This window comes from Danio rerio, chromosome 21, assembly GCF_049306965.1.
Source record: "Danio rerio strain Tuebingen ecotype United States chromosome 21, GRCz12tu, whole genome shotgun sequence".
Lineage (NCBI taxonomy): Eukaryota > Metazoa > Chordata > Actinopteri > Cypriniformes > Danionidae > Danio > Danio rerio.
Window position 1 is genome coordinate 9,830,698 of NC_133196.1, and position 12,920 is coordinate 9,843,617.

The 12,920-nt window shown below is 40.2% G+C and overlaps 1 protein-coding gene and 1 long non-coding RNA gene across 2 annotated transcripts in view; one reads left to right on the top strand and one right to left on the bottom strand.

The window, feature by feature from the left end:
• Positions 1-491: 491 nt before the first annotated feature.
• Positions 492-3,683, top strand: LOC141379981 (uncharacterized). The gene is made up of 2 exons (XR_012397162.1): positions 492-2,610; positions 2,669-3,683. It is a non-coding gene; the product is annotated as an uncharacterized lncRNA (long non-coding RNA).
• Positions 3,684-4,328: 645 nt separating this feature from the next.
• Positions 4,329-12,920, bottom strand: part of crb2a (crumbs cell polarity complex component 2a) — a 34,464-nt gene continuing 25,872 nt past the window's right edge. Inside the window, 12 exon segments of the mRNA NM_001045299.1 lie at positions 4,329-5,123; positions 5,198-5,324; positions 6,065-6,181; positions 6,817-7,687; positions 7,801-7,966; positions 8,056-8,633; positions 8,901-9,869; positions 9,944-10,057; positions 10,197-10,367; positions 10,443-10,582; positions 10,737-10,932; positions 11,746-12,405. Of these exon segments, the coding sequence (NP_001038764.1) occupies positions 4,902-5,123; positions 5,198-5,324; positions 6,065-6,181; positions 6,817-7,687; positions 7,801-7,966; positions 8,056-8,633; positions 8,901-9,869; positions 9,944-10,057; positions 10,197-10,367; positions 10,443-10,582; positions 10,737-10,932; positions 11,746-12,405 (4,331 nt within the window). The 3' untranslated portion in view covers positions 4,329-4,901.

Genomic DNA, 12,920 nt, shown 5'->3' on the forward strand with positions numbered 1-12,920 from the left:
TTTCCCAAAAAGACTCATGTATTAGATCAAAAGGGTGCTTCTACTAAATACCGAGCAAAGGGACTGATTATTTAGGACGGTGTGATATTTCAGGTTTTCTTTTTTTTTTTTTAAATCTGCAAAAATGTTAACATTTCTTTTGTTTTTCTGTCAATATGGGGTGCTGTGTGTACATTAAGGAAAAATGAACTTAAACGATTTTAGCAAATGGCTGCAAAATAACAAAGAGTGAAAAATTTAAGGGGATCTGAATACTTTCCATACTTACCTCAATGTGTAATGTGGGTCATTAAAAAAATGAAGCACCCCATATTGACAGAAAAACAAACAATATATATATATATATATATATATATATATATATATATATATATATATATATATATATATATATATATATATATATATATATATATATATATATTTATAATAAATATTTATTAAAAAAAGAAAACCTGAAATATCACACCATCTGAAGTATTCAGACCCTTTGCTCTGTGTTTAGTAGAAGCACCCTTTTGATCTAATACAGCCATGAGTCTTGGCTGTCATGAGTCTTGGAGAAAGACACCAAGTTTCTCACAGCTGGATTTGGGCATTCCTCTTTGCAGATATTCTCCAGTTCTGTCAGGTTGGATGGTAAGTGTTGGTGGACAGCCATTTTTAGGTCCCTCCAAAGAAGCTGAATTGGGTTTAGGTCAGGGCTATAGCTGGGCCATTCCCCGTAAAAAATTAACCTTAATGATTTTAGCAAATGGCTGCATTATAACAAAGAGTGAAAAAGTTAAGGGGGTCTGGATACTTTATGTCCCACCATTATACCCACTGTATGTCCCACCATTGCTGTTTTGATCAAATACTGGATTAAAACACTAATAGATATGCTCATGATGTTATGATTTTCACTTTTTTAAAATGTAGTTTAAACATCGTAAAATGGTATTCAAATCTAATTTCAGAACTTTGCATTTTCAGGCTTGCCGAATGCAGCTGTTTTGCAAATTAACTGCCAATATGAATAAAAAGTTTTGCGTTTTGTTACCAAAAAATTTTAAATAAATGATAAGTAGTGCTGGGCAATAGGCCTATGACTAAATTGGAATCTCGATAATTATTTTCCATATTAAACGATAATGATATATGTTTTGATGTAGGTTTTCAATGCCTCCAGATTTAAAAGAGTAACTTAAGCCACAAAAATTAAAGCGTCCATTAATTAGCATAACACATTTTGGCAGTTAAATTCTCGATGGCTGACAATTCAGTAAATCTCTAATATCAACACAATTTTCGATTCTCATTGTTGCTCATTCCTGCTGTGTGATTGGCTTAGATTAATACAGAGTAGAAAAGTCCAGCGCTTACCATTGTTATTGACATCCATTTTATTGCAGTTCGATATAATATCGTTTATCAGCCCAGCCCTAATAATAATTAAAAGATAATGTGATTTAAACCACAACCAAGTAAAAATAACAATCCACACAATTTTTACACATTTAAACACAAACACGTTTATTTTACAGACATATATACATTCCAAAAATATTCCTAATTGACGTTGTAGTCCACAATGTACTGTATAGATTTCTGTCACTCCTATGCATGCATTTAAAGTAAAACAGACTGATATGTGACGGATGAGAAAACACAACTTATAATCACAATTTACAAAATATACACGACTGAGCACGCTCAGTTTTTACAGCATTTAGGCATTAGCAAGGGTTTGTTTTTAAGTTTGTCTCTCATCTCTTTTTTCCATTGTCACGCAGGCTATATTGTATTTCCCCGTGCATGTACGCTGAGGTAAGTGTGTAGAAATGGTGGTGGGTTACATTGATGTATGTTATTAGTAGTATCGCTGGTGTATAGTCAAACATTCCTAAAAAACATTCACATGTGTTGATTGTCAAACAGTATCAAGATCACAGTTTTTTTTCCCCCAATAATAGACTCAAACGAAGACAAAAGGTATGCTGCAATCACATTTTGTTGAAACTAGCTTAATTCTAAGTCAACTGGTCAGATAACGTCAGGTGTCAACGCAATCTCACGGCAATTCGTAACTTTTTGATTTAGTCGTTAATTCCTATGAATTTGTATGATCTAATTCATACCATTTAGTACGATTTGCTCATTACCCAATGACGGTTGGGGTTAGGAGTGGGGTTAGGTGCCACATCTCTTTTTCAAAATCTTATATTTTCATACGACTGAACTCCTGAATTAGCCACTAAACTGACAAAACGTAAAATACTTAAGTTTCCTCGTGAGATCAGGCTGTTTAAGCATAAAAGTAAAACATTTGCTGTCATAGGTTTTGAAAAGGTTTTAAACTTTAAGATTTAAGATAGAATGTTGCTAGCATGTTGTTGACCTGTTTCTCCATGTTGCTGTTATGCTAGTAACATGTTTTAGCACATTGCTAGCATGTTTGTTGTGTAGCAAATTGTTCACATGCTGCTATTTTACCAAGGTAGCATATCCATAGTAAGTTTAGCTATGTTAGCATGTTAGCAAACTACAATGCAGCACGTTGTTAGTGTATGTTGCATGTTTTACCTTATTGTTGAGGTTTTGAGCACACTGACATTGATTTAACGATTGGTTAGCTTCTTATAGCATATTAACAAGTCCTAGGCTAGTGTTTTGACTTTTTAATTAGTGATTTTTTTTTCCAAATCATATTTTTTATGAAAACCATAAGTGTCCCACCAGTTATATAAGACGTAGAGTTGAAGTCAGAATTATTAGCCCCCCTGTTAATTTTTTTCCCCAAGTTTTGTTTAACGAAGAGATTTTTTTTCAGCACATTTCTAATCATAATAGTTTTAATAACTCATTTCTAATAACTGATTTATTTTATCTTTGCCATGATGACAGTAAATAATATTTGACTAGAAATTTTTCAAGACACTTCTATACATCTTACAGCTACATTTAAAGGCTTAACTGGGTTAATTAGGTTAACTAGACCGGCTAGGGTAATTAGGCAAGTTATTGTATAACAGTGGTTTGTTCTGTAGACTATCCAAAAAAAAAAAAAAAATTAGCTTAAAAAGGCAAACAATCTTGTCCCTAAAGTGGTTTAAAAAAAAAAAAAAAAAAAAAACTGCTTTTACTCTAGCCAAAATAAAACAAACAAGACTTTCTCCAGAATGAAAAAATATTATTAGACATACTGTAAAAATTTCCTTGCTCTGTTAAACATTATTTGGGAAATATTTAAAAAAGAAAAAAAATTTAAAGGCAGGGCTATTAATTCTGACTTCAGCTGTATATATAACAGTCTGTAGGTCTGGCCCGAGTTTTAGTTTTTGCTCTTAGAGCTTTTTACCAAACATAGGTAGCAATATTGCATATGAAAATACACTATCCAAGTTATAGGAACAACAAATAATAGCTTCTTGACTTCCAGTTGATCGTTTGGTATCAGAAGTGGCTTATATGAAAGGCAAATGTCTCTAGATTACACTTATTTTACTAAAATAAAATATGATCATGCCTTGAGGTCAGTCTTTGCTCAGACAAAAGACTTGTCACCTAACAGAAATAATGTCCAGTATAGAATTAAAAGTCATGCTGCAGTGGAAAAAGAATGAATAATGTGTACGACTCCCATGAGCTTGGAGGACTGCATCCATACATCATACATCTCTGCAATGACTCAAATTACTTATTAGTAAAGTCATCTTAAATGGCAAAGAAAGCGTTCTTGCAGGACTTACAGAGTTCATCAAGATTCTTTGGATCCATCTTCAATGCCTCCTCCATCTAACTCCAATAATGTTCATGTTGGGTGACTGGGCTGGCCAATCCTGGAGCACATTGACCTTCTTTGCTTTCAGGAACTTTGATGTAGAAGCTGAAGCATGAGAAGGAGCGCTATCCTGCTGAAGAATTTGCCCTCTCCTGTGGTTTGTAATATAATAGGCAGCACAAATGTCTTGATACGTCAGGCTGTCGATGTTGCCATCCACTCTGCAGATCTCTCGCACGCCCCCATAATAAATATAACCCCAAACCACGATTTTTCCTTCATTAAACTTGATTGTTTTCAGTGAGAATCTTGGGTCCATGCGGGTTCTGCAGTGTTTGTGATAATTGGGATGCAGTTCAACAGATGATTCATCAAATCGACCGAAATATCAATCGAAATATCGACCGTCTGCCACTTTTCCAAATGATCATCTAGAAATCAAGTTATTTGTTGCTCTTACATCTGGGATTGACAAGAAGACTTTTTCAGGTAGTGTACGTAAACAGTTTTTAGTAATTTGAAATCGGTTTTTCTGACACCATGTGATTGCAACTGTGCCGTAGACAAAACAGCAATGCCCATATTTCTTTTAAAGAAAGCACATTATTACTATTGAAGTTACTAACTTCAGTTGTACCCCTCCTCTGCAAAAGTTAATGGCTAATTTTTCCCATAAGCCACATTCGTCTGTTTTGATTATCATATCCAGTGTAGCCTACAGCAGGAACAGTAGCTAGTTAGCACAACAGTCTTGCTATGGGTATTATAGCTTGTACATTCAAATATTGTTCAATAACACTATTTTCAGTTGCTCGTTTTTGAGAGGGTTTTGTTGCTGGGAGAAAGTAAACAAATTTTTTTCCACCTCTTTACAGTATGACACTTTGTCAGAGCTGTTAAGGCATATAATGCCATGAGGTAAATCATCACCAAGTCCAATGTCATCTGGAAGAGTTTCTGGTTAACATCCACAGTCATATAATGACAGTTAATTCATATTAAATTCATTCCCATTTTCCAATTTCAAGTTTCCTCTCGCAGTGCACTTTCAGGTTGCTTGTTTGATGTTCTCGTTGTGGCTCCATAATGCCACATCGTCTTGGAAAAGTCAATAATATTAAAGCCTCTGCATTTTATCTCATATTAACCGTTCTTCTGGTGGTACTTTCAGCATGCTGTCCATCTCCAGACGTGCACCAGCAACTTCCTGATGACTTGGGGAATAAGTTCCTTCCGACTGCCGCTTCTTTCGTGCAGTCATTAACATGAAAATGAGACCAATGGCCACTAAGAGGATACAGCCACAAGCCAATGGAACCGCTATCGCCAGCCATGGTATATGATCTTGCTGTGCTTGTTTCTGTAGAGAGAGGATCAAATTGTTAAAGTAACTCTCAACACTTCTAAACTGGCGTGCTTCTTATTTGTACCTACATTTGTTTCACAGAACTGGCCACTGAATCCTGCGGGACACAAACACTGAAAGCGGTTGAGGCGATCCAGACACGATCCACCATTTAGACAAGGGCTAGAAGCACACTCATCGATTTCTCTCTCACATCTGTGGAAAAAATATGCATAGAAACATGCAGATAAACACTTGGTCACCAATATTTGTACATTTAGTTATCAAGATAACTTAGGTCAGGGGTGTCCAAACTCGGTCCTGGAGGGCCAGTGTCCTGCATCTTTTAGCTCCAACCCCAATTAAACACACCTGAACCAGCTAATCAAGCTCTTTCTAGGTATACTAGAAACTTCCAGGGAGGTGTGTTGAAGGAAGTTGGAGCTAAAGTCTTCAGGACACCGGCCCTCCAGGACCGAGTTTGTACACCCCTGACTTAGATCAAGTAACATATATCAAGTTATATTGTAGAGCAGGGGTGTCAAACTCAGTTCCTGGAGGGCAGCAGCCTTGCAGAAATTAATTTTAGCCCTGAATCTACAAACTTTCCTACAGGTTTCAAACAAGCCTAAAGGCTTCAATTAGTTTGATCAGGTGTGTTTAATTAGTTTTGGAACTAAAATGTGCAGAGGTGCGGCCCTCCAGGAACTGAATTTGACACTTGTTGTCGAATGTAGATCTTATAAAGCAGGGGTGGCCAACCCTGTTCCTGGAGAGCCACCTTCCTGCAGATTTTAGCTGCTTCCCATATCAAACACACCTGAACCAATTAATTAGGACCTGAACACCACATGATAATTACAGGCAGGTGTGGTTGATATGGGTTGCAACTGAAAGCTGCAGGAAGGTGGCTCTCCAGGAACAGGGTTGGCCACCATAAGTGTTATTATTTCTACCTTTCTCCGGTGAATCCTGGAGGACAGGTGCAGTTTGCCCCCCACGGAGTGTCATGGCAAACACCATCATTTTCACATTCAACATCCAGGGCACACTTTAGTGGTGGGTAGTTGTATCTGATGCACAAAACACACACACACACACACACACACAAACACTCGATAAGCACCTAATACTTGACCAGTCCCAGACAAAGATGTAGTCTTGTTAAGAAATGGGTGTTTACAATGCAAATATGGGATGGTATTATCACTCATGTTTACAATTGCAAGCAGGTTTGTATACAGTTGTCTCATTGACTTTATAATACTCTGTACTTGTATTAACAGAGTTTAGGGTACATCTTCTGTAAAGCCACTTTTCAATTGCATAGTAGAATTCGGCACGGGTCGGCTTATTTTTGGTTCAGTTTCACTCTGTTCAGTTTGCATTTGCACTCCAGTTTATTAACATGTAAAGTGGGTGAGACTATTGCTATAGTTGCACAATTGGAAATGTGTTTTGAGCAGTAGCTGCTGCAGAATATTTAAATATAGTAGGTTTGGTGTCTTGTGTCGCAAATCTAATTATGCTGACAGTGATAATTTTCTCAGACCATTGCTAATCAGATTGTTAATGGCCTCACCCGAGGTAGTGCCAATTAAAAGTTACAGCTACTAGGTATGGAATGATGTGGGAAAACCCCCTTAAAATAAATCTGAACCATGCAGGGGAAAAGTGTATTAAGTTACCATTAGACAAATCTACTTACTGACAACGTGTTCCGCTGTACTTAGGTGGGCAGATGCAGGTAAAGTCATTAACTCCATCAACACAGGTTCCTCCATTCTTACACCTCGATCCTTTGCAGTCATCTATGTTTTCTGAACATGTAGGTCCTGCGTATCCTGGGTGACATAAGCAGTCAAACCCATTAAGCTTGTCCTTGCACTTGCCATGAAGGCAAGGTCCCGAGATACACTCGTCTATTTCCTTCTCACAAATGTTCCCTTCCCAGCCAGATGGGCACTTACAACCAAATTTATTGAAGAGATCCACACATGTGCCACCACGCCTACAGGGATGAGAGCGGCAGACTGGTGCCCCAAAGCATCCCAAGTGTACATGCTCATCTGGTCTTCGCCAAAACCGTGTTGTTTGGGGTGATTTGGTATTGTCCACAAATGGAAGGTAAACTCCACCCACTCTGACAGCACCTAGACATCCTGTGAAGGTCTCGGCCAGTGCAACCTCGCTTGATATGTCTTTAAGAAAATTTAAACTACCTGCAAGCACTGGGGCACTGCTACCATCGATGATGCCATCCACCAAAACGAACCACTGTGACGCATCATGCTCTGGGTGGGCCATCGCAAACAGCAGTCGATGCCAGTTTCCATCTGCTATGCGTCTCTGTCCAGAGAACTTCACTGGTTCTACACTGTTCGCTGTGTGAATCTCCACATGAATGGATGAATCCAACAGACCAATCAGTAGAAGCTCCTCCCCACGCCATGCACGAAGTAGTACACCATTTTCCTGTCTTGTACGGAGCTTCATGGTAACATTGGTCACTGGGTCAAGTAGAGATCCCTTAGCACTGTAGTGTAAAGGGGTATTGTCAAAGGTTGCGTTCGCTATACCTGGTAAGACATAACAAAACATTTTGTTACAACTTATATCCACTTTTATAGACTTAAATTTACTATTAGTCTTTAGCAAGCAATCAAGAAATTGTCAAAAATCTGCTTCGTACATTCAAAACCATCCAACAGATCTACGCAGTGTCCACCATTTATGCATGGATCGCTGACACACCAAACTCTGGTTTCACATGTCTTTCCTGTGAAATCCTTTGGACAGGAACAAATAAAGTCATTCCATGTGACTGTGCATGCTCCTCCATTTAAGCAAGGCTCCATCTGCAAACCAACCACATGACATTAGCTTTTCGAAACTGCATCAGCAGGAACACATTTAGTGAAACAAAACCTACATGTAATCTATGTACCTTGCAAGTGTCATCACTCGTGCACCCAGGAAGGACATTTTCTGAATCACTGGCGATATAGATGCTCTCACTGAGTGTATTATTCCAGTCTTCCACATCCAGATGCACGTCGTCCAGTCTCAGGTCTTGCAGACAGCCCTTAAAATGACCACCCCAAACAGTTGCACCCTCTTCACCTGGAACTCCACCAATATACAACAAGTCTCCCTCCAGAACTTCCAAGTCGGGCAGTAAGCCAAGCCCGTAGCGATATCCTCCATGATTAAAGAAAACCTGACCATCCTGTATGTCCACCTGAAGCAGTGGCTTTTCTCCATTGGAGACAAACACTGGTGATGACAGAATGGGTGACTCCGCCATAGAGGTCACCTGTAATCGTCCCATTTCCAGGTATATGGTGAAATAAGGTTCATCTTCTGTCCCCTGAACCCCTGACCTACGTAGCTGAAATAATAATCCGCTTGATTTAAGGGATCGAAGGAAGAATGACACGCTAAAATTACTTCCAAAATCAGACAGCAGTTCAAATGCAAGAAAACTTGTGGAGTTCTCATGACCAAATGTCCAGGTAGGCATATCTGAGAAAACAAAAGAAGACAGGTGAGTTTATTAAGGGCCATGGCTAAACTTTGTAGGACAGTCAAACTCAAGGAGGGCTGGTGTCTTGAAGAGTTTGCCTCAAAACACAAGCCAGGATGTTTCTCGCAACCTTTGTAAGAGCTTGATTACTTGGCTCAGGTGTGTCTGATTGGGCTTGGAGCTAAACTATGCAAGACACTGGCACTCCAGGACCCCTTCTCTACTCTAACTGTTAAGTGTTAAATGTTTAATATGTTTATGCAAACCTTTGCTGCAGTCCTGTCCATAATGGGGTCTGTAACAGTCACAGCGGTAGCTCGTCCAGAGATCAACACAATGGCCTTGTTGAGAGCAGGGCTGTGGATCTTCCTGGCACCATTCTGTCTTTACACAGCCCAACTCAACGCTCTCCTCCTCATGACCCAGATCATGTGGCAGGACAGGATGACCATCCACCTGCAAATCCTCCATACAACCCAAAAAGCCTTGGCCGCTCAAGGTAAGCCCAATATACTCCTCTGGTACTCCTCCCACATACACTTTGGTGAGGCTGTCATGGTGCAAGAAAGTTTCATGACCATCTTGTAGCTTGTCTTCAACTCTGCATGCTTGATTATTACAGTTTGCACCTTTGACTTGAAGGACAAGCCTGATATCATGTTCATTAATGTTCACAATTGCCTCATGCCAGTCTCCGTCACTTACAAGTCCTGGTAATTGTGCCTCCAGTGATCCTTCCTCCTTTGATGTTGCCCTGGCACGCAGCTCACCCCCAACAATCTCCAAGGATAGGAAGAACTCCGCATTACCACGAAAAAACAGCAACATATCAGGCAGTGTGGTGCGGAATCGCAAGCGGACCCCTAGGGGGTGTTCAGGTTCTGTCTCTCTCCTTCTGCGTTCAAGTGATGGAAGCTCAATAAGAAAGAACCTCGGTGAGGAAAAGGAGAATGTGGTTTGTATAGAGCATACGTCATCATAGAAACCAGGTGGACAAAGACAGGTATGTCCATGTGTCTCTCCATCCAACCATGGCAAGCAGGTGGCACCATTTTGGCATTCATGTCCAATGCAACCAAGCAGCTGCACCGTGCACTGGGGTCCGCCCCATGGCAACAGACCTTCCTCAGCTTCTGCACAGTGACACTTGTATTCAGCCACTCCATCTTCGCATACACCTCCATTAAGGCAGGGGGCACTCTCACACTCATCTATATTCACCTCACATTCCACACCTGAGTAAGACAGACCCAAGTTAGCAATATGAACAGATACAAATGTAAAAGCTTTCTTATTTGTAAAAACTAACCTGTGAATCCCTCTGGGCATTCACACATGTATCCGTTAACCAAATCCTTACAGCTTCCACCATTGTGACATGGCTCGGACACACATTCATTTATGTTCACTGAACAATTCTCTCCTATAAAGAAATGTCAAACATTCAGATGAACTACAGCATGACTAAATTATTTTGAAAGTAAAACATTGCAAGTTAACTAGACTATCTATTCAGTTACATATAAATGTTCACTACATATGTGTAGTGACGTTGCCAGTACCTGTGTATCCTGGTTGGCACTGACATACATAGCCCACAGCTGTGGCATAAGTGAACTCCCAGTCTGTTTCCCAGTGTTCCGGATTTGACTTTTCAAAACATTCACCATCGTTCTCACATGGAGCATCAGCACATTCATCTATATCCACCTCACAGTTACCACCTTCAAAACCTATGCACACAAATATTTTAGATTATATCAAAGTTACAAAGGCTTGAGTACCATGATTAGATAAATGAGACTTACCTGGCCAACAGGAACAGTTGTAGTGGTTAATGCCCTCCAGACAAGTTCCTCCATGTTGGCAAGGATGTGATGCACATTCTGGAATATCCTCTTCACAGTGGTCTCCCATATATCCAGTGCCTTCACATTCACACTCATAACTGTATACAAATAAAAAAGTCAGTGTATTGTAACTATCAATATAAACTTAGAATGTTGACTAACATGTTAAATTTATTTTACAGACAGTAAATGAAAACACTATGGGCAGTGTATAGGCATGCTATTGTGCATGACTCTGTCGAGTTCTTTTACCTATCAATGCGGTCGTGGCAAAGTCCTCCATTCTGGCAAGGACCACTTTCACATTCATCAATATTAATTTCACAGTCCGAGCCTTCAAATCCCTGCACACAGTCACAGGTGTACAGTCCCACTAGGTCATGACAGGTGGCTCCGTTTTGACAGGGATTTGACTCGCATTCATCGATTTCCAACTCACAGTTTACACCTACAGAGATCACAGAACACATCTCATGACCAACAGTTCATGCATGTTAAAGCACAGGAGGCAACTTGGCAACCTCCAGTGATTGATTACTGTCAGTTGTGAACAGCTATAGTAGGCCAGGTGTGTCGTATGTTACTTCTAGAAGGGAGAGTCTCAGTCAGCTGACGAGGTTGTGCACATCAATTTGGGCACAACCACTTCATGAGTGTGTATCCGAGCCTTAACAAATTCATGGTAAAGAAAGTGATGTCGTTTGTTCACTATACATTTTGATACTGTCACTATGTTTGGTGATTTGAATTATGTGACTCATAATTTGACTTCAGAAATACGTTAAGGGAACATGAAAATAGCTCATTGATCGGTGCCCAGACTACTAAACAAGGGAGCGGATTGAGATGAACTCGGAGTCATGCAGAGTTGAGTTAAAGCAACAATTAAACACACCTGAACCAGCCAATCAGGGCCTTTCTTTAGCTTGAAGCTTCCAGGTCAGGTGTTGGACCTAAACTCTGCAGGACCTTGGTCTGTCAGGAGCAGGATTAGTCATTCTCACTTTAAACCAGGGGTGTCCACACTAAGTTCTGGAGGGCTGGTGTCCTGCATATTTTAGTTCCAACCCCAATTAAACACACCAGAATCAGCTAATCAAGCTCTTTTTAGGTATACTAGAAACTTCCAGGGAGGTGTATTGAAGGAAGTTGGAGCTAAACTATTCAGGACACAGGCCCTCCAGAACCAAGTATGGAAACCTCTGCTTTAAACTATTGAATGTATAGATGTGAGATGTGAGATGTTTTGCACTTCAATTACCTGTATATCCCAGTAGGCAATCACACAGATATCTGTCTTTCCCATTAATACAGGTCCCATTGTTCCAACAAGGTCGGGATGCACACTCATTGATGTCAATCTCACAGTTGTGTCCTTGGTATCCAGGTACACAAAAGCACTGATACTTGTTGACCCCATCCAAACAGATTGCACCATTCTGACAGGGATGTGAATCACACTCATCTAGGTCTTCTTCACAGGTCTCGCCTCGAAATCCATCAGAACAGGCACATTCAAATCCATCCACTATCCGTCTACAGGTGCCATTGTTGAGGCAGGGTTCATCAATGCAGTCTGTGATTCGGTGACTGCAGTCTTCTCCCCCGAAACCAGGTGGGCACAGGCATTTGTAGCCATTCTGCTCATTTACACACTCAGAGTGGGGACCAACACATGGGCCACTTTTGCACTCGTCTTTGTCCTCTGGACAGGTGTAGTGGTCTGTGCCAAGTTCACTCTCACACCCTTCACATTCAGCAAACATACAAGCATTGTACAGCTCCTCACAGTCCCTCCCCATGTACCGCACTCCTTCCCGCGAACACAAGCACACATAGTCGTCCATTGTATCCACGCATGTTGCCCCATTCTGACATGGAGAAGATGCACACAAATCAGATGATCCGGAACAGAATATTCCTGTAGAATGAGAGACCAGATTTAATATTTTACCTTATTAAAGTTTTACCATTGATCATACTTGGGCTTAGGAATTGAATTAGCCCTTAACCCCAGGGTGTCTCTCCTTGTTCCTGGAGGGCCACTATCCTGCAGAGTTTAGCTCCTACCCTAATTAAACTGAGACAGCTTATCAAGGTCATGGGACTCACTCAGAACTTCAGGTGTTGAAGCTGGTTGAAGCTAAATTTAGCAGGACAGTGGCCAAACCTTGGATATTAAGTCAAAGCCTATATCTGCAGAATTTAGTTGCAATAATTATTAAATGCCCCTGAAGACCTTAATGATGTGATTTAGGTCTGTTTGTTCAGTTTTTGGGTGGAACTTACTTTGCCTGTAGATAGACTGGACACCTCTTTTCAGTACAACTTGTCCAATAATCATGAATGATACGGTGCCTCAAAGTGCATATCTGGAGTAATATCAAGTAAGCAACCATCTAGCAACCACAAAGCTTAAAGATTATATTGTAATAT